At 39.7% G+C, this 25,879-nt stretch overlaps 2 protein-coding genes across 2 annotated transcripts in view; one reads left to right on the top strand and one right to left on the bottom strand.

Moving 5' to 3' along the window:
- Positions 1–485: 485 nt before the first annotated feature.
- On the bottom strand, positions 486–17,104 carry ABCB11 (ATP binding cassette subfamily B member 11). The gene is made up of 13 exons (XM_036387021.1): positions 16,852–17,104; positions 16,021–16,099; positions 14,945–15,080; positions 13,235–13,393; positions 10,422–10,526; positions 10,162–10,323; positions 8,166–8,369; positions 6,063–6,304; positions 5,797–5,953; positions 4,833–5,030; positions 3,862–4,068; positions 2,997–3,143; positions 486–2,439 (listed from the first exon to the last, which is right to left on the bottom strand). The coding sequence occupies exons 1-13, from the start codon at positions 16,907–16,909 to the stop codon at positions 2,239–2,241; spliced, it is 2,055 nt and encodes a 684-aa protein (XP_036242914.1). The 5' UTR covers positions 16,910–17,104; the 3' UTR covers positions 486–2,238.
- Positions 13,219–25,879, top strand: part of DHRS9 (dehydrogenase/reductase 9) — a 37,633-nt gene continuing 24,972 nt past the window's right edge. The window contains exons 1-2 of the mRNA XM_054515462.1: positions 13,219–13,315; positions 16,873–17,257. The gene's annotated coding sequence lies outside the window, so the exon portion shown is untranslated. The remainder of the gene's footprint in view (positions 13,316–16,872; positions 17,258–25,879) is intronic.

Here is a 25,879-nt window from a genome sequence, read left to right as displayed (position 1 = left end):
GAGCAGTAGCAGGTTGATTGAGTTGTTGTTCTGTTCCTGGCTCCTCCTAGCCAGCAGTAGGAGATTCTTCATGCACAGCTGTCCAAGGTTCTTACAATAGCATTTGCATTTGGTGGCAATTTGAAGCTGGGAGTTATGGGTAGGGATCACATTTCGAGGCTTCTAATCACGTGAGAGTCTCTGTTTCCCAACGCTGACAAAGAATCTGTTGGAGTAGCACCCTTCCCAAAATTTAGCTCTCTGTTTCCCAGTTGCCTGGAAAGAGGATAACGTTACACTGAAGAGCAGCAACACAATCACCCAGCTTGGGCCCTGGCCCTGTGCTCCTGCAGGGAGACAGCAGGCTCCTGTGCAGGCAGGAGTTGGCCTTGTCTGCAGCTCCGTCCTGAACAGCAAACCCTTGTCATAGACATGGTACTTGCTGGCTGCTGCCAGATACTCAGTGCTTAGCTGAAGGGTAAGAGAAGAAATGCTAGAGCACAAGAGCCAGTAAAAAAATACAATTTATTGGTTTAATTTGGGTCACAAAGGTATTGCCCTTTAGGAAAAAGAATTATTAAGTAAGTTTACATAGTCATTGTAATTTTTAATGAAGAGTTATTATTTTTCTGTGTCCTTAAATAATAATATTAATTAAATACCATATACATATGTCTGCAGGTTATTGATAGTCACTCTGTCAATAGTTTCCTGAGCCATCAAAGTACTTATTGCTCTGAAATGTAAAAAGGTTAAAAAGATTAAAGCAAATAATGCAGCTTTTTCTTTTACTTTTCAGTTAAGGTTTAAAATACAGACTTCCATAGAGAAATTGCCATTTCAGTGCTGGTTGTGTGATTTCAGTAGGCTATGTGGAAGTGATTCTGTTAATGGAGTTGTATAAAAGTTGAAATTGGGTTTTGCTACCTGAATTAAGGGATGTATCCTAATAACATTTTTACCCTTACAGCTCTATTTACAGTACTGCTACTGTTGCAGTGTTTTATAAGAAGTGGTGTGACTTCTTATAAAGTGAGTAGAAACTTGCCTACCCACCCCCTACCCAGCCCAGATGCAGATTTTAGGACATGGAGAATGACCTCCAGTTAATACTCTGTTGTTTAAAATCAATATTTAAATATTGAAACTTTCTTTCTATCTGCTTTTCTCCAAGATCCTAGTCACTAAAGGAAACAGGCCTGTTCTGCTGCATACAATAACCAATAACATATTTCAGTGAAACTTGTAGCAGATGCTACAATAAACTGTGACAGATACAGGTTTCTACCAAAAGAAGCTCCTTCCTGACCTTTGTAATTTATGAATATATTGTTGCTCTGTTATCAACTGTATTTAATACAAAGAACTAATTATGCCTATTTGTCCCACCTGCACTCATGATTGTATTACCTTCTGAAAAAAGAACATATCCATCACCATTTCAGTAGAAGTGGTTTAAATAACTGATTATTAACCATAGAATTTTACATTAATTTAACCAAGGCATTTATTCCTATTCAAAAATCTTTTTGATAGCTGATTAGAATGATGAGTATTAGCTGGAGAGTGGTGGACTAGAAATGATCCTCACCAGCTTCTGTTCCTTACCTTGGTTGCTTTCCTTACTTTTGTGGAGCTGCCTTCTTTGTAAGTACTGAGTGGTTTGTTGAAGGGGCACAGCTGTGTCAGTGCTGCAGGTGCACACAAGGGAAGCCCAGCCTCCCCCAACAGCACAGCTGATGTGTGTGGTACAGTGGGTGAAAGAGTGGGGCTTCTGCATGCACCGGAAAGGCCTCTGCTGAAATCGTCTGCAGGCCAAACGTTAGCACAGATTGGGTCCCTTCAGATGTACAGCATCATTTGAAGGGTTGTTTTCACTCATTCAGCTTACCTAGAGAAAGGACAGTTTCCTGAACACCAGAGTCTTCCTTGATTGCTAGGTGAGGCATCAAAGGACTGTGCAGTCTGACTGCAGGTAGTGGCAACTCCCCAAATCACCAGGAAAGATCTTTCCCAGTTTCAGGGTTTTTTTCCCTTATCAGTGGGCTAAGATACTTCCTAAATGCATCAGCCTGTGCTTAGTGCCTTGCATGTGCTGGCCAAGTGTGCCTCATGCAGACAGCTACATACATTAAGGGTTCCACAGATCTCACTGTATTGTAGAGCACTCCCTCTGTAGCACAATGGAGCACCAACATACACATACCTACCACAAAGTATTTGCTTACAGAAATCTTTCAAATTGAGAATCACAGTAATTCAGCTAATTGGGGCTCCAGTAGTAACAAGTTTCCAGTAGGCTCCTTCCATGGCCATCAGTTCATTATGAGTGCCCCTTTCAATGATGAGTCCTTGGGACATCACAGCAATGATGTCAGCGTTCTGGATGGTGGACAAGCGGTGGGCAATGATGATGCAGGTGCGCCCTTCTCTGGCTTTATCCAGCGCTGCCTGCACAGTCTAAAGGCAACAGACAAAGTGTCTGAATAAAAATGTGCAAATACAACAGGGCTCAGAGCTGGAGGAACCCAGTTGTTTCAGATTTATTAGCCATATTGTGCAACACTTGTAAAAGGGACAGTGGGACTAAATCAGAGGTTCCGATATTGATGTGCTTAGCTAGGTCATGACTTCTGTTTACCAGTATTACAAACAAGAGACAGCTAAACATAGAGGTAGAAATAAAGGAAGGTCTTTACTCTGCTGCCATGCTAAATGTCAACTGAATGCTTTGAAATCCAGGCAATTCAGACATTTCTGAAGAAGTGCTGCCTCTCTTTTCAGAAGTTTAAGAGCACCTGGGGCTTGCTGCTTTTTCTTACAGCTGTACCTGAAGTGCAGGCACTTCTCAGAAAGATCATTAAAGGTGAAAGTGCTGAATTCGCAATTTGGAATAATGTGCAGTCATGCAGCAGAGTATGCTGCCATATCTATAGAACAGAAAAAGTGGTATGGACCAGCTATGTATGTTGTAGGCCATTAACTTTTCCTTATCGATATCATCACTGCGCATTTACCTTTTCACTTTCTGTGTCTAAGGCAGATGTAGCTTCATCCAGTAATAAAATTTTAGGGTCTCGTATGATGGCCCTTGCTATGGCAATGCGTTGCTTTTGCCCACGAGACAGCTGGGATCCCTGAGCCCCAACATTAGTTTCATATTTCTGAAAAATACACAAAGAGATTATTTTATTCAGGTGTAATTTAACACACCAGTAGACAGCTAAAGAAAGAGCAGGAGAGAGGCAAGAAAGTCGACCACTGCTGACCACTTGCAGAAGCTGGGAATTCAGAAATAATGTACAGCAGCAAACATGTTTGGGGTGAGGTTTCCAAGCTGTTCTTTGTCTGCACATGGCCCTGAGGCCCAGGCAGCACAATGATGAGCCTGGAAGGAAAATGTGATAGCAAAATGTTGGCTGATTTGTCTGAGGCAAAAATAATTCTCCCTGCCCTAGATTTGGGAGAAGAGGCTGAAAGTGATTTAAAGGCTTTCTAGAAAAGTGCTTTGTTTGGGTCCCTAAATTGTATCCATTCCCTATATGTTCTTTTTATATTTATATTATTTCAGTGCATTTAAATACTGCTCAAGTGTACATAAGCAACCAGCTTCAAATATTTTTTGTCCAAGCATCACGTCCTACTCACAAGGCAAATCTCCCACAGCTGGGAACAGGATTTATGTATGTGCCTACTGTCTAAGAATTCAGTAATAACTCACACCCAACTCTAAGGAACACAACAAAAGGTCACAGCACCCTCTTGCTCCTACTGTCACAGCTGTAAAAGGACATAAAAAGTGCATGCATGTAGCAACTTCAACTGGTTTCAGAGCAACTCCTGCAATGAACACTGAGCAGCCAAGGCCTCACAGGTACTTACGTTAGGCAGAGACATGACAAAATCATGCAGTTGAGCCTTCTGGGCTGCTTCTATGACTTTTTCCATCGTTGCTTCTTTTGTGTTACTGCCGTATTTGATATTATCAGCGATGCTGCAGTCAAATAGCACAGGCTCCTGTGACACTATTCCGATTTTTGATCTAAGAAACTGCACATTTACGTTCTTAGAGTCATGTCCATCTATTAACTATGAGGAAATGGAATAAAACTTGAAGCATCATTACAAAACAGCAGCTTGCAACACCCAAATAGTTTATAGCAAAATAAGTGATTTAACCATATCATTAAAACACAAACACAGCTGATTTAAAGTGGTTGAATTGCTTGTCTCTGATTCCTTTGTGCATGATGTGTATTTTGTGATATGGCTTTGATCCATACCACAAAATACACTAGACCTTGCTCAACAGAAGTCCTAGTGAACTATTTAATTGCTTAAACTTAGGCACATGCTTTATTGTCCTCCTGACATAGTGATCACCACACAGATTTTTTCCTGAGAAAGATAAATCAATCTAGATAGGTAAATATTTACATTAGGAAAACATAAAAAAGCTTTCTAAGGTATCAGTAATTGAATAACTGGAAGTTAAATCTAGGCAAGTTCCAGGCTCTTTGTTGCTCCATTCAGACTTGATTTTGCTTGTGCTCTCACAATTCACAGCACACATTTGTATGTTTCATACAGAAGCTACCAAGACAAATGCCTACAGCCTACCTAATGCATAAGACTGCACCTGAGGCAGGTTGTTCTCTTATCTTTTCTGAATATGTCTGAGATAATACTTGGGAACTGTCGAACAGTCCACATGTGTCCTTTTGAGAAGGAGAGGAAACCTCAAACTGCACATTATGAGCAACCACTGCTAGGCTGCACAGTAGGACACAGGCAGAAGGCCCTTGGAGCACTGCTGAAAACCAGAGGACAAAAACCACATTTTCTTTGCTTACCACACTTCCTTTCTCAGGGTCATAGAAACGCTCCAGAAGTTGCACACTGGTGCTCTTACCACAGCCACTACTTCCAACAAATGCCAAAGTCTGTCCAGGTTTAACAGATATAGAGAGTCCTTTCAGGACCTGAATATCAGGCCGAGAAGGGTATGTGAATTTACAGTTAAGAAATTCAATGCTTCCCTTGAAATCATCCTGGTGAAAAGAAAAATGAGAAAGATGTTGCAGTGAGCTTGAGCTCAACCCTGAATTGTAAAGTACAAGACAACTCTTCCTCAGATCCATTCTTGCATCTTTTGCTTAAAATTTGACATTTGTACTTATGAAATTATCTCAGGAAAAGAGAGAAAACCATACTGGAGTAGCTGTCCTAGGGGTGAAGCAATTAGTGATAACACTGTTTCTCTGCTTATTCTTCCCTGCATGGCACTGGTCAGAGGCATAACTTGGAAATGGCATTGCCTTGCCAATGGGCACGTTTTTCATTTTAATATAGACACTGTGTATAAAATAAATCATTTCAATTTTCTGGGTCTGACTTTCCAATTCACCAGAAACTGAGCATTTTCATTTTGTCTGACTCAACAGTTCTTTGCCTCCTTATGAACACCCGCCACCAGTTTGATGTAAATGGAAAAACCTCCATCATAATCAGCAATAGTAAGATTTGCCATGAACTGTAAAGCAGGAAATAAGAACTTGCTGTTCTGTGAGTCATAAAAATCAGTTCCATTCCAATTTACAGTAGTTTTACACTGACAAATTCCTAATGGCTGACTTTATACTACTCTATGTCTAGTACAGAGCTTGCTTCAAAAGACAACAAAGACAAACAAAACTTTTACAATCAGCATAACCTTCTTGTAAAGCATTGATCCTCATTGACTCCTAAATCACTAGTGCAAAATCCATGCCTGTAGTGAGCTGACTGACATCACAAATTACACATCTCCATTCTTACCCATTTTTCCCCTTTTTCACTGTAAACACTTATTTTAGGATGCCGATCAACCAGTTGAAAAAAGCGTGCAGCAGATGTTTTGGCTTTGGCATAGTTTGGGGTGTAGGAAGAAGCTCTTCCCAACGCAGTTCCACTGGTGACAATTGCAGAGATCACCCTGTGGAGAAGGGGGAAATGGTCATTCTTGGGAAGCCATCAGGAAACTGAACACCACACCGAGTCCAGAACTTTCAGAGACCTCTTTGTGGCTCTGAGCAGGCTCTCACCTGAACACAAAGCTGTAATGGAGCCCTTCAGCATCAACGAGAAATCCCCCGTAGCGGTAAGAGACAGAGTTAGCAATGAACACAATGCTCTGGGCAAAGCCAAAGCAGACTCCGTACACGTGTGCTTTTTTGATTGCAGCTTTGTAGGGCATATCCAGGTGCTTCTCAAAATTCTCAATAAACATCTTCTCTTTTCCTATCCCAGCTACTGTTCTGATGTTAGAGAGAGCTTCACTGGCAATCTGGAAGAGGGGAAAAAAAATGGGTAAAAGCTCCTAATTTTTACTTGGAAATGTAGAGTCTGGTCTCACAAGTGCATAATTCTTTCATGAACTCAGGACACTGATGCAATATGTAAATTCATTCAGACATGATACAGACTGGCCCAAACATCATACAGCCTAAAGAGAACTTTTCCTATAAGCAATTTCCTATTGATTTCCTCGAGAGCAATGCTCTGCCTGCTCCACTGGAGCTGTTACTGTAAGCACTTTTAGGGAATCAGGCACATGCTCTCGCTTGTGACTTATTTTACATAATGTGAATAAATGTGACACCCACAAAAGGAAAAATTGTTTTAGGAACTTCTTTGGTTGCATGGATTTATTAATTAAATATGTTTATTTCAATTGTTTTCTGTTACTTTTAGCAATAGTCAAAGAAAGAGTTAAAAGGAATAGCATCCTCAACTTCCATTTCATAAATTGAATCCACTTGAATTTAATAAGTTTCCTCACCTGCTCACCCTCCCTCCTGCTGATGTCCAAAAGGCTGATGAGATAGAACATATGAATCTTCAGTGACAAAATTTCCAAGATTTTTACCTTGTACATAGGCAAAGAGTAAGCAAATGCTTGCCTATGCACATATGAAAATGCAACACAGGAAATTATGAGGTAATCACCACAGAAACTTGTGTGGGACTTGTATTAGTTGTAGGCTTCATATTATAATTTATTGCCAGTCAGAATTTGGGTTTATATCCCAACAAAAGAGTACCACAATTTCACCTACAGAAGTAAATTGATAGCTTGTTTGGTCCTAATTTCACCCTTTTAATCTCAAGTAATTTTACTAAGAAATTGTATTAAAATGCTGTTGTTTGCTCGGACTTTGATAGTAGATTCATAATGTAACACATTCCTTTGGGAGGCAAGTGTGGTATTATAGCTTATGAATGTTTTCAGCATGTAGGAAAAGATCTGAATGTAGACAATCAGAAATCCAGTTTCAGGGTTTGTTTTTTTTCTGGCCAAAATTGAGAGTCAAAGTCTTGCATTATCACTCAATGTGAAGGAGCAGATAATAGGTATTGTGAATTGGATTGTGCAGACGTTTTCCATGTTTAGCATGGCTCATGAGCAATTGCTTTGGAAGAATTCAGTGTTTTTTGCATTTGGATGCAGTGCTGGCAAATAAATTAGAAAATAACACCAGAAACAATCAATCGTCACCAAAACTGCTGAAGCATTGCTTAAAATATGACTTCATCATAGCCTCTGGGTTGTTCTATGTAAGAGCTGTTTGCCTTGACTGATTAGTGAAGTTTCTCTCCTTGTCAAGAAGTATTTTATTTAAGACTTTTGTAAATAATTAATTATTCTGGGTGTGGGCAATTGGTCAGGTCCTAATTCTTAAGATGGAAAGGGCTAAGAGCTTAATTCTTAAGCTGCTACGACCCACCAAAGGAACAACTGTCCTTTTTAAAATCCACAGACTGATTCGTGGTTCAGTGCCAGATTCTCAGGTGCAAGCATTTCTAGGTGAACAGCTATCACTGCTTTCTGAGGACAGCTTAATCACTGGCCATCAGCAAATGGGAGTTTAAATAAAACCCAACAAAGGTGAACCAGACTGCTGAGAGATCTGTGTCTGCCACTTCAGTCCAAGAACTTTTGCAAGGTCAATCACATTCCATGCAGCAAGTGCTTTTGCAGTTAGGGAGTTCCCAATGCTGTTTCAATGGTTTAACAAGCTGAAATATTGCAACTTATTCACAAACCATTGCCAGTTTCATGACATTTGAATTACTGATGATCCCTAAGGACTGATTTTTCATCTACATGTGACTGTGAATATAAATTAGTCTTTAAACAGCATTACCCGTCCAGTAGCTTCCAGTGCTTTCTTGTCCTGCGAGGCAAATCCTGTCAGCATTTTAGCCTGCACAGCTCCAGATAAAGCCAAAAATGGCAGGAAGCACATTATTACCAAACTCAGTTTCCAGCTGAAGTAGAAGGCAATGACCATGGCCACCCCAATGTTCGTAAAGGAGTTGACAATCATTCCTATCTGCGATCCAGTTGCCTTTGAAGAAAAGAAACAGACATCATTGATATGTACTTCAAAAACAATTTAAACAAATCTTCCGATAAAACTTTAGAAAACTGTAAATTAAAATAACATAAGACACTAACAGCTAGACTGCACTGGAGTTCAGCCAGTCTGGATATACTGTTTCCAGTTATTTGGATGAAGAGCAGGACTGCAAATGTCCAATATTCCTTTGATCCACCAAATTTTCCATTGAGAATTCAGAAGATTGTTTCTACTGTTTGTGAGAAAGATAATGTAATTATTGAAATCTGTTGCCTTGGTTCCCTGGAGAATAACTCATCTGAATACATTGTTTAGCTTCTACATTTATCTATGTAGATTTAAATAATCAGCAGGACCATTTTATAGCTCAGCTATTAACAACAAAGCCTGAGCAGTGCTAAAATCAGTAAGCGACTTCACTGAAAAGGGATGAAACGAAGTTGTATTTCTGCCTATTCCTTTATTAAGGAAAAAAGTTAAATACAGCTTTGACATCATCTTTATTGAATTTGTCTGCTCCTTATGTACTTCAACAATGCTATTCTTTCTAATAGACTTATTTACTCAAAATTAGTTTTCTTTCATAGCAGTAAAAAGCACTCTAAATAGGAACTATATTGCTATGTATTAGAATAAAAATGTACGTTTGATATCCTTGATGATTTTTCAGTCAGACTCATTTGCAGAGTACGAACTTGGCAGCACAAAATGCTCATCATCTCCTCGTCCTCTGACCTGCAGCAAGGTCTGTGTTAGGCAGTGAAAGGTGCAGGGCACTGCTGCACAGGTAGCTCTGGTCTCCCTCACCCCCTGCAAGCTGTGGCTTGGATGGCTGTGCCTCACTGTTGTGCTTCAAACAAAGATGTCCCTTAGGACATTAAATGTTTAGTCAGAGTTTTACCAGTTTGTTTATTTCTATTAAGACACCCTGTGAGGTTTCCAGCAGGTTTCCCTGATTCTGTAGAAATTGCTGCTGATCAGGGCTTTTGGAAACCTCTTCTCTAAAACCCCCCATTAAAAGTTTTTTAAAACTAACTTAAAATCTTCAGTCAAGCTGAAACATGACAATTTTTGCAACAAAAGAAATCTCTACGTCTCCTTCCTTGTTTCTAGAAAATTGCTTGCACTGCAGCCCCGCAAAATGGGGCATCTGACTCACTTCTACCTAAGGATCAGTTCAGATAGGGAACATATATAGCTCAGCATGATTTAACCCTCAGCCACTAAGGAACACAATGCATGCAGCTGGTGTGTCACTTTCCCAGACACTGAAACTGCAGGATGCAGGATTCCCAACTGGAGCAACAGCCACTACTGCAGATTGGTTTTTCAAGTGGGTTGTCAGTTTAAATCAAAATTGCCACAAAATGCACAATACCATGCTGAAAACAGGAAAACATGGTTATTAACGACTGTCAATAACGTACTATTTTGAGATGTTTTTAAAATAAACCCTTTAACATTGTGACAAAAAGCTAATTCATCTCCAGAAAAAAAAGAAAATCAAACTTCTGCACTGGGTGTTCCTTCTCATTCCGTTGTTGGTTGGTATTTTATTGATTTTTGTGTTCTTTTTTGTACTTTTAGGGTATACCATATACTAGTATTGGTTCCAAAGTGGCAGTCTATTAATAGAAATAGCTGAATTGGCTTACTAAGAACTGACCTACACTGATCTGGCTGGTTGCATGGCAGCTAATTTCTGTGAACCACATGCCAAAATAAGCCTTCAGTCAGTGTCTACAGGAAAACATAAAAAAAATAAGGTGCCAGGTCTTACCCCTTGGACCTGTGAGGCATCTGTTGCAAGCCTGGTAGTCAAAGCCCCAGGGCTGTTCTTCCGGTCATCAAACCAACCAATGTCTTGTCCAAGCATGGCCTGGAAACCAATTTTCCTTAACCGTCTTGTAAGCAGCTCACCAGACTTGGCAAAGGTGTATCCCTGGGGTACATGAGAATAAAAACAGACTGTGCAGAGAGAGACACACACCAAGAAAGGGAGCAAAACCAAAAATATGTATTGCTAAATTGGACTATTACCTGGAGAAACTGTGTGAAAAATGAGAGAACTCCGACTAAGACAAAGAGCACACAGACACCATTGATCTGGTTTTTTTGGTTTTCTTCATCAAGAATGGAGAAGGTCTTTGAAAAAAAAAATTAATAGAAATGTCAGTTTTGCTCTGTGTGACATATGTACTTGATTGCCAAGTGCAGAAACCCATCCTGCAACCAAAGCCAGAACACAGAGCTCTCCCTCACCCCCTGCAAAGGTCGGATTCTTTATTTTTCCTAAGGTGAGCCTGGATTAAAACATAATGGGTTTTACTCCTGTTAACCAACGAGTTCAGTATGCTTGGTGTCTGCACTCACTACTCCTATTTGTGGCCTATCCCTGGTTATAATTAACCACTCACCCCCCACTGTAAATAATGATAACAAGAAAATAGCAATGTAATAAACAGCATAGCAACAAAACAACAGTAAAATCTGTCCTGTAAAATCAAACCATCCCATTCTGCAGCTATCCTAACATGGCTACTTATGTTTTTAATCTGTGCTCTTTATTAAAAAAATAACATGGCAGCATGCAGCATGGACAATATCAGCAGTATTAAAAAGAAAGATTTGTTGCTGAGGTGTCCATTTTCAGATCATATAAGTCTCAGCAGTTTTAGTGTGGACTGTCTTTCATCTGGAGCCATGGGACTCCATGCCCAATACGAGTAAGAGCACACCTTTCAGTTGAGTTTCACTGGAAAGGATCCATATTCTGAGACAATTCCACAGGAAGAACCAAAGCATCAGTAAAAGAAACTACTGAAAACATTGTTCAAAAGGTATATACACAGTATTATCTAGTTCTTCATGGACTTTTTGGGACTTATTTCTGAAAACTTTGAGGGCAGACTTAGCTAAATTTATCCTTTCACTTCATAGCTGTGGGGATTTTACCCTCACTTCCCCAGCATATTTGTCCCAGAGTACAAGCCCACATGTCTGACACAACAACATTGCAGATATTTGGGCAGATCTGAAAGCAGATGTATATTCCATCTACCTGACTGCTTTGGCACCAGGCAGAAATATTTTATATTTATGAATAATAAAACACAATAATAAAACACAGATATTGGATATCACAGATATTATCCCTCATGTTCATTATGGCTTGCTTTTTTTGCAGCCTCTCTCCTTTGATCGACTGAGGCCTTCAAAAGAAGGAATTAATCCTTGGCAGTGAAGGTATTTAGCATCATTAGCCCCAGACCTCCCAAGGTCTAGAAAACTCCTCTCCAAAGGAATCAAAGATTCACAGTGGAATGTGTATAGCAGTGTCTCACCTGCTGTCTAGTGAAAGCCACAGTCCTTGACATGAGGTCTGGACACTTAAAAAGTGTTTGGAGGTGGCACACCTATGCCTACAGGCCAAGGATTTTGGGCAGAAATATTAAGTGGATCAACAGGGCCTGGAACATCCTTTTTTCTCCTGCTCACAGGATCTTACTTAAATGCAAAACTGCAAGTAAATGTGATTCAAAGTTCTAAGCAACTTCCCACTGAGAAATGTCTAAGCCAAAACAATACTCCCAAAAAACCAAACATCAAAAGGTCAATCTTTTTTTTTTGACAGATTGTTGGCACTACTCTTAGAATCCTTTTCTATCAGGAGCTCAAATGCTGGGTCATTCATTCATTCATTTGCTTTTTCCTGCCTGTAAGGTTTTTGACCTCCAACATCTGTCTACCTTTTCATTTGCTTTTTCCTGCCTGTAAGGTTTTTGACCTCCAACATCTGTCTACCTTTTAGGGCATATATTTTTGCACTCATGTGTACCTACCATGACCTCAGCAAGTGAGTGAGAAGCACATCAGATGGGTAGCAAAACCACAAAAAACCCGTGGCATTCCCATTTTGTTCCCAGTGAACGTGTTGTTTACTTAATAAGATACAGCTTGAACAGATGGGATTTCTCTAGCCTAATTCTTGAAAATTCAGGACACTTTCCTAGGCACCAGTCAGAGCAGTACTGAATATCTTCAGGCAGCCTCCACTTCCCCACCAGCTTGGGGAAGTGGAGGCTGCCTGAAGCCTTTCCCCAGAAAAGCATTTCCCCAGAAAGCTTTTACACAAAAGGGGATGCACCCTTTTGTCTATCACCACAAGTTTTTGAAGAAATAAACACTCATTGAACTTGACATGTTTCAAGAGAGGTGGTGGTAGCGGATTTTGATAATGTTGTATCTTTTAGTGAATGTTAAAGTTTAAAGCATATTCCTACTTCCTGCTTCCAAAGCTATTGATGCAGGCCTACTTGTTGCTGGTGGCTGTGGACCCAGGTACAATTACCTACCTCTCCCTAGGCATTCTGCAGAGAGCAGGCAGCAAAAATGTGCCTGAAATATGTAAACAAAAAAGTGAAGTATTTTTTAGATATGATCCAAAGCTTTCTCAAAGGCTTTCCAAGTCTGTATAAGAAAATTCTGCAGAGAATGACCTTTGCATGTGTCTCTCTCCACTGTACCTGCATGTGAGGTATTTTTTGTCTCATCTAAAATAAACTGTATGCAAGTATAGAAACCCATTCCCAACAGTTCCTGGAAAATGAACAAAAGAGATAATGAAGAACACATGACAAATGCTGATAAGCTTGCTCCTTCAAAGAGCTCTAATGATAGTTTGATGACAGTGATATAAATATCTACTGAATAATTGTTTATAGGCAAGAAGGTTAACCCCATTTTCATTATGAGATCTAAAGATTTGCCAAAACATGTCAAGTTGAGCATCATATATTCACTCTCCTCTGTTGCAGAGCTAAAATACACTTTAAAATGTTCCCATAACATACCCCAAGAATCTGACTGAATAACAAAGCATAGAGTGGATTGACGGCTCCATTCACAGCTGCTGCCAGAGATCCAAGCACCAGGTATGGCCATTCAGAGGCATTGTATTTCAAAATTCTGGTAAATGGTACAGGCTTGGCATCTTCCTCCACAACAGATTCCTAAAAAAAACAGGTTGGATTTCTGAAGTGAATGTATTCCATCAGTGATTCTCTCCCTTTGACAGTGAGATAAAATAGTAAGCCTAGTTTGTTAAACTAGTGGACCAAACAGCTGCTCTAGCTTTGGACAGGAGGGGCAAATGGACAGGAGGATGCTGTCTGGACCTCTTTTGTGGACCTAATAAGTCAAGTTTAAAAAACACTTAAATAAACAACAAACTTTATCATGCCTGGGGGAAAAGAGAGAGATTCAGATCTTTTGCAGCTCTAATTGTTCCAGCTGCAGAGATTATTTACAACCAGTTTGAGATTTTCTGCCACTGAAACTCAGGCTATTCCCTTTTTCAGCTGTCTCTAGACAAGGTGTGATGAAATACCCAGTGCCAAAATTTAAATTCCCTCCTCACAAGCAGCTTTATCTGTCACTCATTCAATCTCTTAAATACTATTTTAAAGTATTGTGAGTGACCACACTGATCAGACTGCATCAAATTAACAGGTATGTGATATCATTAAAACAAGAGAGATTTCAGAGTGATAGCTGGATTCAGGCTTTTTACATGGTAATTATGCCTCCCTTCTGTGAAACATCCTCAGACTATATGCTGAATTCCCATAATTATGCCCAGAAAGGGAATATTCATCATCAAATAATAATTTATCCTTCAGTTTGATTTGTACAGAATTTTTGTAACACTTTGTGTGCTCAGCCCTACTCATCTCCCTCAATTCATATGACTGGAAACAGCCAGACAAAAAAGACACTGTGAAGACCTATCTTTTGGAAATATGCAGGGAGGAGTGGGTGGAAACATCTTGTATTTTCTCTTTTTTCTGAGCTGGTGTCAGAGTGATAGCACTCAAGCCCTCTATTTATCCACAGAATAGGCTTGGCAATAGCAAGAAGGGTAACTTCTATCTGCTGCTCTCTGTACTGAACAACTGCGGCCATGCAGATTGATGCAGGGAGCTTCAGAGGCACTTTGGAAACCCACAGTGCAAATTCCTACATATTCTGTGTCATTTTAAGGCATGCTGGCCTTTATTTTCCATGCCAGTTGATTGCATGAGGATACTGAAGTGAAAGGATTTTGGCTTAGGTTGCAGTGAGGGTGTCTCTCTGCTCAAGTCTCCAGATGATTTTTAGATGAAAGTGAATTTATTCTTCACTGAACAAGAAGCAGTGCCATTTATATCACTGAGGGCCCATTAATTACATTTCACCCACTGAGCATTTTGCTTTTTGTCCTTTAATTCAATTTTTAGGAATGTATGTTTTTCAACTAAATCTACACCATATTTACCAACAGGTAGAGAGCAAATAGCAAAATTTCTCTGCTAGAAATTTTATATGGACCAATAATCAAAACAGCCATCAAAATGCAGCCTAGGGTTTACACAGAGATAAGAATTGAAGCTGTGGTTTTGTTTAAGGAGAGAAAAGGATCAAGCCAAGATGTACCTGCCAAGAACTCTTAAGGTAGAGGTGATCATTAATGAGTAATATAACCTATTCAGTTGAAAATTTCATAACAAACTATTGGACCTGACCTTTTTTGCTTTTCCATCATCTTCTTCATAAGAAGGGGCAAGATAGTTAGACTCTGCATGGTCTCCTCCAATAGACAGTGGAGGGTCAGGGACCACGTTAGAGAGCTGGGATCTTGAGCGCTGCCGGAGTGAAGCTCTGCAAAGAGAACAGAAATGGCCTGCTCTGTATAGCTTAGTAAAAACAACAACTGCTTGCAAAGCAGGTGCAGTTTTCATGTCAATTAAATCAGAATGCACTGAAGCAATTCATAGGAATCCCACAGACTTTTTCTTTCTTGAAAATGTTCTCTCAACTTCTTGGGAAGAAAATCTCTCACCAACTGGGACAAATACTTTTCAAAATCATATTCCACTCACATCACTCAGACATTGTCTTAGATGGACCATGTACTGTGTATTTGTTAAGTAAAACAGGGGTGTGTCCTAGTACATTTGCACAAGTTATTAAGACACCAAGTCAAATCACCACTACCAGTAATTCAGTCCAGCAAAACAGGAAGCTGAAACAAAGTACCTCTCTCTCTGACCAAACATAACTCTGCAATGTAGGAGATGTATTCATTTGCACATGCCTGACATAGGCTGGCCTGGAAGAAATAGTAAGTGTCTAGCTACAAAAAGTCTGGCTGTAAAATGCTTTAACTTTCATCAAGTAGAAGCCATAATAAAAATGTGCTTGTGGATTGCATTGATTTCTCCAGTAATTGCACAGCAAGTTATTTTTCAAACAACTGGACAAAAAGTGCATCAGATATTACAACTAAGGCTGTATGTTAGTAATATCAAACCCAGAACATTAACAGAGTAGATCAAAATTGGAGACAAGGTACTACGGACAGAAAGGACCAAAATTAGGAGCCTTGCTATTTATCCATGGATTTCAATCAGTAACATTATTACTCAAGCTATCTCTTTGCAAGAGAACTCTATCTCAGTAAAATGCTCACAGCCCTTCAACCCTCTTTTACATAGCACACAGAAAAGTTATTTATTAGGATTTTGGAATAGTGGGATGAAGTAGAAACATTGAGAGTAGTCTGGAAACATTGAGATTTACAACCATTTTTAAGACTCACCGCAAACTGGCCTGATAGCTTCCCCTGCTGAATGACTGAACATTCTCAAGATTTGGCTCAACCACATTATTCTCTGCTGCTGCAAAATACAGTATAGAGAGCTCTGAACTTAGTGCCAAAATTGAATACAACCTAAATACACTGTGGTTCTGCAAAAAAGTGCATAGCCTCCAAGTCATAAATGGAATACTTTTTATAAGGAAAGGGGTGTATTATAACCTTGCTACTCAACCTACATGTTTCACAAGTTTTATATTTGTATTTGACATAATGAAGTTAACTGAATATTAGCCCAAGGACTGTCTCACTTCAGATGTGACTGCTAAAGCATTTTTACCTATTTTAACTCTGCAATTGCTCTCTTATTTCAAGATAATAATATCCAATGCATGCTTCACAAAAATATAACGGATCATTCTATTGAACCTCAATTTCCAGAAGCTTTAATTCAAATCTGCCTCTAGCAAAATACATAGGATGATTTCAGCATAGTCTGTAATGTGCCTGAATCCCAAATGCAGCAGAACAGGACTTTTGGCACTCAGTGAAGTTATAAAATGATGGATATTTCAGGTCAGAACTAATGTTTCAGGGCAGACTTATATTAGGAAGGTCTTTCAGTGCGTATGCAGCAAAACCACTTTGGCCAGGGCTGTCAGTGTATTAATTCTATGAATTATAAAAATCAGCCATAAAAGGAGAAGAAAAAAAAAAAAGCAGCTATTAGCCCTCACAAAAGGTAAAAAAAAAAAAACAAAAAACCCCAACCAAACAAACAAAAAAAACAACTCTGCATTCTGTGGGATTTTATACAAGAAAACAAATGCTTACTTTGTGTTTCTTCTCTGTTAGGTGCTGTGTCTCCTTTGCTTTGTAAGGTCACCAACATGAAATAAACCCCTTTCCTCTGCAAGAGTTCCTCGTGAGTGCCTCTCTCTACAGCCCTGCCGTGCTCAAAGCCGACGATGACGTCGGCAGCTTTGATGGTTGACAGGCGGTGAGCGATGGAGATCGCCGTGCGGCCGAGCCGAGCCTGGGGGAGACAACAACAGCGCCACTCCCAGCAGAGCAGCCTGAAATGCTGCCAATGAGCTCTGCAATCTAAAGGCTCGTCAAAATAACTGGCGTCCTTCTAGTGGGTCCTTCAGCCCACTTTAACTTTAGCTCCATCCACAGCCCGCAGAGAAGCATCTGTTTCTGGGCAAAGGGAGCTATAGGTTTCTGTTGATGTCCCAAGGTAAGTAAAAATTATTCTCAGTCCATAATACTAAGTTTCTACTTGTACTTATAAAACAGTTATTAAGAAATGCTTTTGACTGATTTGTTACAATCCAGGAGCACCCTCTGCAGAGCGCATTATAAATAATTTCTGCCCTTTCGAGTCTGATTTTTGCTATACTATAGCAAACCTTATGAAGCGCTTCTTGGACAATTGCTTCACTTTCATTATCCAGTGCTGACGTAGCCATATCCAGGAGCAGGATTTTGGGGTTTCGCACCAAAGCTCGAGCAATAGCTATCCTCTGTTTTTGACCTCCACTCATCTGGCTTCCACCCTCTCCAACATGAGTGTCAAATTTCTGTGTGAAGAAAAAAAGTTAAAGAGACAAGCAAAAAGCCTGTTAAGATTGGTGAAGGTGGTGGGGAAATGTCTCAGATTTGTCCTTGGAGTAGACTTGAAACAAAAACATTGTTAGTGCAGCAGATTCAAAGAGCAACAGGTGAAATAACTTTCCTGATAATGTACAAGATCATTTTGCCTGAATCAGGTTTTCAACCCCATACCAAAAGTATGCACTTAAAAAGGTGAGATGTTCTGGTTCAGCTTGAAACAGCTATATCAGCAGAAACTGAAATGGAGAGGAATCACCCACCCACTCTCCATCAGATGACAGACAAGCAAACTTTTCCTGGCCTTGTCTGCTGATGACCTGTGACTCATGAACACTGTCTGTGATTCACGGATACCATACTCTGGCAGCATTGGGTTCAGGTAGAGAATTAACACACAAAACCTGGCATATTGAGAGACAGGATCATTATATTCACTTAGAGCTAAAGCTTTTTTATTCTTCCATTTCCATGAAATAAATAGGGGCCTTTGAACAGCCTTTCAGTAAATAGTTTCCTGGAAGCCTTGAAATGCATAGATGGAGGATAAAGAGAATGTACTAATATTAGCTAAGGGTACTTGAATCATGTCAAACATTCACTGTTGTAACATGTCATTTCAGAAGCTACTTGACAAAATAACATTCTAGAAAAGTAGAGAGCTCCATACTTCCCAATTTGGGCTTTGTAAGGATGAATGATTGAAGCCCTGTCATCATTAGGGAAGAAACTGGAGAAAAAGGAGCCTCCAGCTGGTTTACAGAGCTCGTACAAGGAGGTGAGGTTGTGAGCATCAGTACAGACAGGTGAAGTAACAAATGCTGGCTAGTGAGAGGCTGAGCTCCACATTGCTTTTGGCCTGAATAGAAACAGATCTCCAAAACATGAAAAATACAAATTTTTAAACCATGCTATGATTATTCCCATAATATTGAATGTTGTGTAAATGATTCCTGAGGAATTAATTCTTTTCAGGGTTGTATTTTGGGGTGGGGGAGGTGGGGGGGGGGGGGGTTGTTTGCTTTTGTAACTTCATGGCATACATGGCATAAGACGTAAATGACTGTGATCAAAGGAAAGGCGGTTTCCTCCTATCTGAATTAATCTTATGTCCTTCCACTTGAGCACACATTGCTGCAGGCTAGGAGGGACAAAAGGACAAAAAGATTCTTTTTTCTTACCAAATTCTGCCAAACACTTTCCAAGGCATAGCATACCTGTGGTAAGTCCATGATGAAATTGTAAGCATTGGCCTGCTTGGCTGCTTGGATGATGTCCTCCATGGTAGCCTCGTCCCGGCCGTAGCGAATGTTCTCTGCAATTGTGGTGGCAAAGAGCACTGGCTCCTGCTCAACAACGCCGATCTGTGAGCGCAGCCACTGGATATTCAGGGAACGGATGTCATGGCCATCCAGGGTAATCTACCATTAGAACATGGACACAAAATCAGGGAAAAAATCAGGGACGTTATGCCCTCCACTTCAGAGACAAAGAAAGACACAGTAGAAGTGAAGGGCCTGTGATGCTGTGTTTCCATGACCAGCATAAATATCAGATAAAGAAGGTGGTGTAGCGGTAGTAGGAATATTGGCTCTCAGAGTTGTGCTCTTTGATTTCATTTCCCATTTCTGCTTGGCACCAGAAATAAAACCAGGTGAAAAGTAATCATGAAAGTGATGATTATGTTATTTACAGTAATTTGTTTCTTTGTTTTTTATATGTTCAAATATAGGTCAACATGTATGTGCTTATCTGTTCCTATCTGATATAGGAACTCATAAATGGAATGAGATTTTGAATAGCTATAATTCATATTCTTAGCCAAGCCATTACTAAGTGGTAATTGCATATACTTAAGTATATTATGGGTTAATGTTTAAATGTTCAATACTGTGTTTTCCAGGAAACATTTTTCACTCCTGAATTATCATTTCTATAGGTATAGTTTTTACACAGATTTAGCACTGAATTTTTATTTTCTCCTAAACAATTTGCTTTTTCACATAATTGTTTTTATAAGACTACTAAGCACAGTTTTATAAAAGAAATGTGTGGAAAGATATTTCACTCATTTAAAAAATAATTGGGAAAAAAAAAGAAGAAGAAGAAATAAATGAAAAGGAAGTTAGTAGTATTGCTTCCCACCTTGGAGAAGAAACCATGCTATTCTTTCAGTTTCTGGGGCCAGAGAAACACACTGTAGGCTGGGACACTCACCATGCCATCAGTGGGGTCATAGAAACGCTGGATGAGCTGTATTGCTGTACTTTTCCCAGCTCCACTAGATCCAACAAAAGCTGTTGTCTCTCCTGCTTTAACCACCATATTAAGGTTATCCAAAATCTGGATAGGAAAAAGAAAAGAAACAGAATCTATCTATTTTAATTCTCCACGGTCATACAACTAAGTGAGTATATTCTGTATCTTAAAGTAAAGATTCAGAGCAATTTTACAAAATTCAGAAAAGTATTATGAAGGAAAAGGATAAAGCAAGCCACATATTTTTACTCTGTTTGAAGACTTTGTAGATGCAGAGCACACATTTCTACAACAGGCAGGCAGATTTTGACCTTTCATTGTTCCTGTTGTTTATCATTAAGAACTAGTCAAGTTAATACACTAGAGAAGTTAATTAATTATATTCCCTTTAAAGAACGCTCTGTGTGTATTGTGAATATATGTTACAGCATAAATATTAAGAATGTAACATGAAATTTTGTAGAAAAATCTGATACATGTGCTTCCATCTTTAGAAGTAATAGCACTAATATGCTTGTCCAAAACCATGCTTTTCCAAGGAGAATTTGCCAATTCAAACACAGGAGTAGAGAAAGGGTGGGATATACAGCCTACCCTTCTGTCCCTTTCCTAGCCTTTTAATGGGTCACATGGTGCATCCCCATGGTAATGGAAGAGTTTTATAAAATCCCCTTGCACCATTCAGTTTATTACTTTGTGTTCTGTCTCGTACACATTGATACAAGGGCATCACTGATTGCAAGAGAAGCTGTACGCAGGCGAATTTGCCCAAAATTACAGGGAGTTTATGTTCAGCAGCAAGGAATATGCAGATGTGACAATGGATGTGTCAGAATGGTAAAATAAGCCAAACAGTAAGCAGAAGAACACTTTAATGGAAGAATTATTCAGTCTACTTTTAAGCAAAGAGTCTGGGCTTCTGGAAAATAATCTCTACGGAAAATCTAGAAATTGCTGGCACAACCAGGATATTTTTCTTGTTTACAATAATTGTGTTCACAGCATGGGTGATGAATAATTACCTTTATGTCTGGTCTGGATGGATAATTGAATGTTACATTATGAAATTCAATTTCCCCTCGTACTCTATCCAGCTTGTAGCCATCTTCTGACATGCAGTCAATGGTGGGTTTCTAGGATGAAATTCATTGGGTTATTTATTTGCTGTTAAACAATCAACAGTGCTGCAGTAGATAAATACAACACCATACAAAGCCATGGCACTTCTGTTTGAGCAGCACTTGGCTGCATGGAGCCAGCTGCAAGCTCTGCCCCAAGGGTAGCAGGCAAGGGACATGGGATTGAGGGCCAGAGTGATGGGGGAGTTGGCAATGGTGGGTAGCACAGACAAGAAGGATGCACCCTCTTCTCATTGTAGGCTTACTGCAAATACCACGGCCAAGGACTCAGGCAGTTTTGGCTGGAACTGAGTAGCTGACTGACAGAGGCATTTTGACTAAGCTAATTTAGCCAGCTCCTCAGGGATAAAATGGCACTACCTCACTCAAAAACATCCTCTCACAGCACTGAACAACCAATTTATTGCTGAAAATCTTCAGGCCTTGCCACTTGGCAATTAAAACATCCGTCCTTGTGCACCCAGTCCTAAGAGCTGAAATACTGTAGTTTTCCTAAGAAGTGCTTCAGGTCTCACATACTTTTGGCCAGGTGTTGGGTATTGTGGATTTCTAGACATGAGCAGAGAACTAAGAAATTTGAGGAATCACAAATAAAATTTTCTAAGGATAGATTTCTGAAGCATGGAATACAAACAGTAAATTAAAACTATAGCAATGAATATTTGATAACTGAAATGTGCATGTCTTTTTAATATAGCCTAACAGATTGAAAGGAAAGTTAAAATGAGAAATTTGTATGTTCTAAGATGTTAAGAACAGCTACAAGATTGGTTTCACTTTAGGAATATAACTTCCTTAAATTCTGATACTAATCTGTGATGAAGTTTCACTGATCCTGCAAGTGGGAACCTCAACATGACTAGTTTTATTACCAGGGCAGAGCTGTGCTTGTACTGTCTAATCACAAATCTACAAATATGGCAAGCAGATGGATGTAATTTTGTCACCCTTTCTCTAGATAGATGAAATGTGACGTTTGTTTGCTTTTTTTACCCTAAGGTTATGTGACTCAGCCTTATCCTGAATATTGTGATTAATCCTTACTGTTGCAACTCTTTTTGATTTTAATTTTTTTCTCAGAAAAATACATCCATAATCCATCTCTATTTTCAGTTCATTTTAGAGCTTTAGCTTACGAAGTGTGTGTGTTTTATGATTATTACAGAAGTTTGAAGGGTTACTAAAAATTTTTAGCATTACCATAGCCTTATGTGCTCTGTAGAAGACAAGCAGCATTTTAATGTGTTTACACAGCTTTCAGCACAATAAAGCTTGTCAGTGAACAGAGATAATACATACTTTAAGAAATCAGCAGTATATTTCCAACCACTAAATTTATAAAGCTATAGAAAGGAATCTTCAAGAAAGGAATCAATAAATTTCAGTGGCATCTCAGGGTCTCTCATACAATTATTTCAAGTATCTGTTTAGATAATATTGTGATTAACATTTATGACAGCTGCATGATCAGTGCCTGTGCCCATTTGGTCCCATTTCTGCTCAGGGTAGCTCTGGGACAGGTGACAGAGGCCACCTTCACCACTAATGCCAACAGAGCCACAGCTTTTGATGCCATCTGGAGTCTGGGAGCTATGGGATGGTTGCTGCAAGTGTGGTTGCAGAGTGGCTATTACTGCCTGCCAGTACACCTTCCATGGGCCAGCACTGATAAGTAATTGCCTGTAAGGAGAAATGGGAACAAGGAACAGCAGCAGCCAAGGTAAAGCTTCAGAACTCACAACCAGGGCGCTCAAGAAATCTGTTCAATGTGTTCTTTGAGTCCATGTGCATCCCACTAGAGTTTTCTATTGCACAGTCAGTTTTTCCTTAATGAGACTCATTTTTCCTCATTTACACTGCAGATAAAACTAGTACCACTTCAGCCATATTTAATTATTTTTGCACTACAAAGTAACACAGCTTAGAAATGCATTACTTACTTTATCTATTGTCTCAAAAATGTTTGTTGCAGCCCCACGACCAGTGGCAAATGCTTCCAGACAGGGAGATGCCTGGCCAAGATTTAATGCTCCTATTAAAACACCAAAGAAAACCTGAAGAAGTGGAAAAAGAAGTTAACAAAATATGACATCACATTTTTACTATAGCTTACAGCTTAGCCAGGCAAACCCAACTACAGTAGCTTTATGACTTCTCATGCATCTGCTGAACTGAAGTGATCCACTATATGAGCATTATTAGCCAACAAGAAAGCAAATAAGTGCATTTCAGAAGGTATTTTTGCTGTCTTTTACAGATCTGCTTGAGGCTGAAGTAAATCAACTCATATTTGTCTTTGCCTAAAAAGTTTGCATCTGGGTATTTACTGAGACGCCACTGATATATTTTAAGCCATCTCAGTTTGACTGGGTGCCTTTTCCTTGAAACAAGATCTAGAACAGGACATTGGTGGGAAGTAGATTATTTCAGGGATGCCTTTCACCAGTAAGCAAAAATAGAAAGAAGCTTAAACCACTGTAATACAATCTTTGTATATTGCAGCTCCTGTGTGATCCAATACTCATAAAGCTTTCTTTTGAAGGAAGTACCAGCTATAGAGAATATTTTTTCTTTGTCTCACAGAGAAATTAACTGTAAGGTTTGCTAACAACACTGGATAAGCCACTTTTTGATGTGAAAATATTCTCTCATTTTGGGTGAAGATTTTCTACAGGTAAGACATACCCAATGGGCTCACAGTTTTAAGTCCTTCTCCAAGAGCCAAAATGAAGAGTTACTCACTAATAATCCCCTTCTGAAAGCCCAAGTATCCCCTTTTTGCCTAAGCCTAGGACAACATGAGAGAAAATGAGCAACAGCATCTGCTCTTCCTGGGAAGACTGACAGACAATAAAGGCAGCTGGATTGAGTATTGAATATCAGAGGACCCTTGAGCCCAAGAATTCAGCCCTGGTGTGTGGCCTTGTGATCAGAAGCAAGTGAAGCTGTAGCGTATCAACTAAAACACAAAAGTGTTTGTTAGAGATTTCCTAAGAGCTGCCAATACTTCATTTCTATGAAAGCTTTATATGAAGGTTCTTAAATATGGACAGGAACTAAGACTGCAAATGCTGGCAGGGGCTTCAAAGAACAGGACACTGCAAGGTGGTGAACATAAAGAAGGTAGAGGCTTCTTTAGCACTTGTACACCACATAGATGCAAATTATTTCATTGTCTGTTTCTGCATTGTATTGAAAGCATAGCTTATTCTTCTCTGTGCTACCATATGGGGTGTGCTTTTGAACACTTTTTGACAGGTTTTTTCCTAGAATTTGCTCTGTTTAATTCTCCTTAGTTTTTCAATTACAGAGGTGTTTTGGCAGAACAGGTTATAAGGGTTGGACAATGCCTTTGGTGTAGGCTTTTGGTCCATTTTGTTGCTTTATTGTGGGTGCTAGTTTGAACATTCACCCTGCACATAAGGACATGGAATGCTATGTCTGGTATGTCACCATTTGCTCTAGCCTGGCCTGCAAATTCTGCTAAGAAGCAATCAAGGACCCAGCTACACTTTTGGATATAACACAAACAGAACTCAGGATAAATGGGGCAAAGTGTGTAAGGAAACACTACAGTTGAGAAAGAAATAACAGTACATAGGACTCAGTTCTCCTTTGCAGTATAATGATGTTTACTGGGAATATCCCTGTAGCTAAAGTGGAGGAATCTACTGAATGCACACTGTGCACTGCAAAGGTCTTCACTGGGATGTAGAGATCATGCCATACATTTACACTCAGCTTTATTACCAACTGATTTTCTTGTGGGAATGAGTCTTAAAGCAAGGGGGTTCTAAGCCTGTCAGAGTCTGAGATGAACAGGAAGGAGCATGTTCTGTACACCTGGCAGAAGAAGAAGGGAAGGCAATACTTAGTACATCTCAATGCAGTATGGTGGCTGTATGACTTTCTGAGAGAGCAGGAAAAGCATATTTCAATGTTTTGTATCTAGAAATTCCCCCTCCTGCCCCCTGCCAAACTAGGAGTGTATGGTAGAAAATATGAAGTAGAAGAAAATGACTGGAAGCTGTGAGGAAAGGCATAAGGGAGACTCTCTCCATTGGCAGCTACAGTTTTTCAGCTACAGGGTAGCTCCCCACTGTTTGCCATTTGTCATTTGGAAACACTGGACTACAGCAAGGCAAAGAAATTGCTGATTTTGTTTTTCACAGCACTGCCTCATATCAACTATGGGTATTGAGAGCTGGTGCAAATTATTTCCTCCTTGAACAGAATGACTCAGGTTTACAATGTTCTCAGGGTAATTTGCCAAGTTCCATTTAGCAGGAAACTTTGCACTGTGTACAGCAGGTGGTTGGGAACTCTGATGGTATGCAACAGGCAGAGAAGGAGCAAAAGTACATGTCTCATCAGAATACCCAGAACTTACAAAGGTTCAGGAAAAGTTGTTCTGAGTTTGGACTGGAGTCTGCCATTTTGGGCAGTCCTGGCTTAAGCAACCAACCAAAATACCTGTAGATGTTGGCTTTGTTGCATTGAGGCCAGAAGTGTCTGAAGCACCTACTGAGCAGAAGTGAATGCATGAGTGCCATGTAGGTTAACACAGTTTTTGTACATGCTGCAGGAGCCACAGCCAGGTGTGTTTTTATCTGCATACATGTTTACATGGCCTTTGTAAAAACAAAACAACAGGAAATGGTTTCTCAAAGGAACACAAAGTGTTCATGAGAAATTAGATGTGACAAGGCTTTCTTTGGTTAGGTGTCTCTTTACCACAACAGTTTTCATCATAAATTCTTCAGAAAAGCCAACATCCCAGAAGCCCCATGCTGACCCACAAAATGGAAAAGCTAGTTTCAGGCCTCTGATAGTTGTGTGGGCTGTCAAAT

The sequence above is a fragment of the Molothrus ater genome, chromosome 7, assembly GCF_012460135.2.
Source record: "Molothrus ater isolate BHLD 08-10-18 breed brown headed cowbird chromosome 7, BPBGC_Mater_1.1, whole genome shotgun sequence".
Lineage (NCBI taxonomy): Eukaryota > Metazoa > Chordata > Aves > Passeriformes > Icteridae > Molothrus > Molothrus ater.
Note: the sequence above shows the minus strand (reverse complement) of the source record. Positions and strands in the feature narration are given on the sequence as shown.

Excerpts from the sequence above, each read along its gene's own strand:
- ABCB11 (XM_036387021.1), bottom strand. The coding sequence starts at position 16,909 with ATGTTGGTGACCTTACAAAGCAAAGGAGACACAGCACCTAACAGAGAA. Across the intron at positions 6,305-8,165 it reads CACTGGAAGCTACTGGACGG|ATTGCCAGTGAAGCTCTCTC; the intron begins GTAATGCTGTTT and ends CCCCTCTTCCAG. Across the intron at positions 3,144-3,861 it reads TTGTCATGTCTCTGCCTAAC|AAATATGAAACTAATGTTGG; the intron begins GTAAGTACCTGT and ends TGTATTTTTCAG.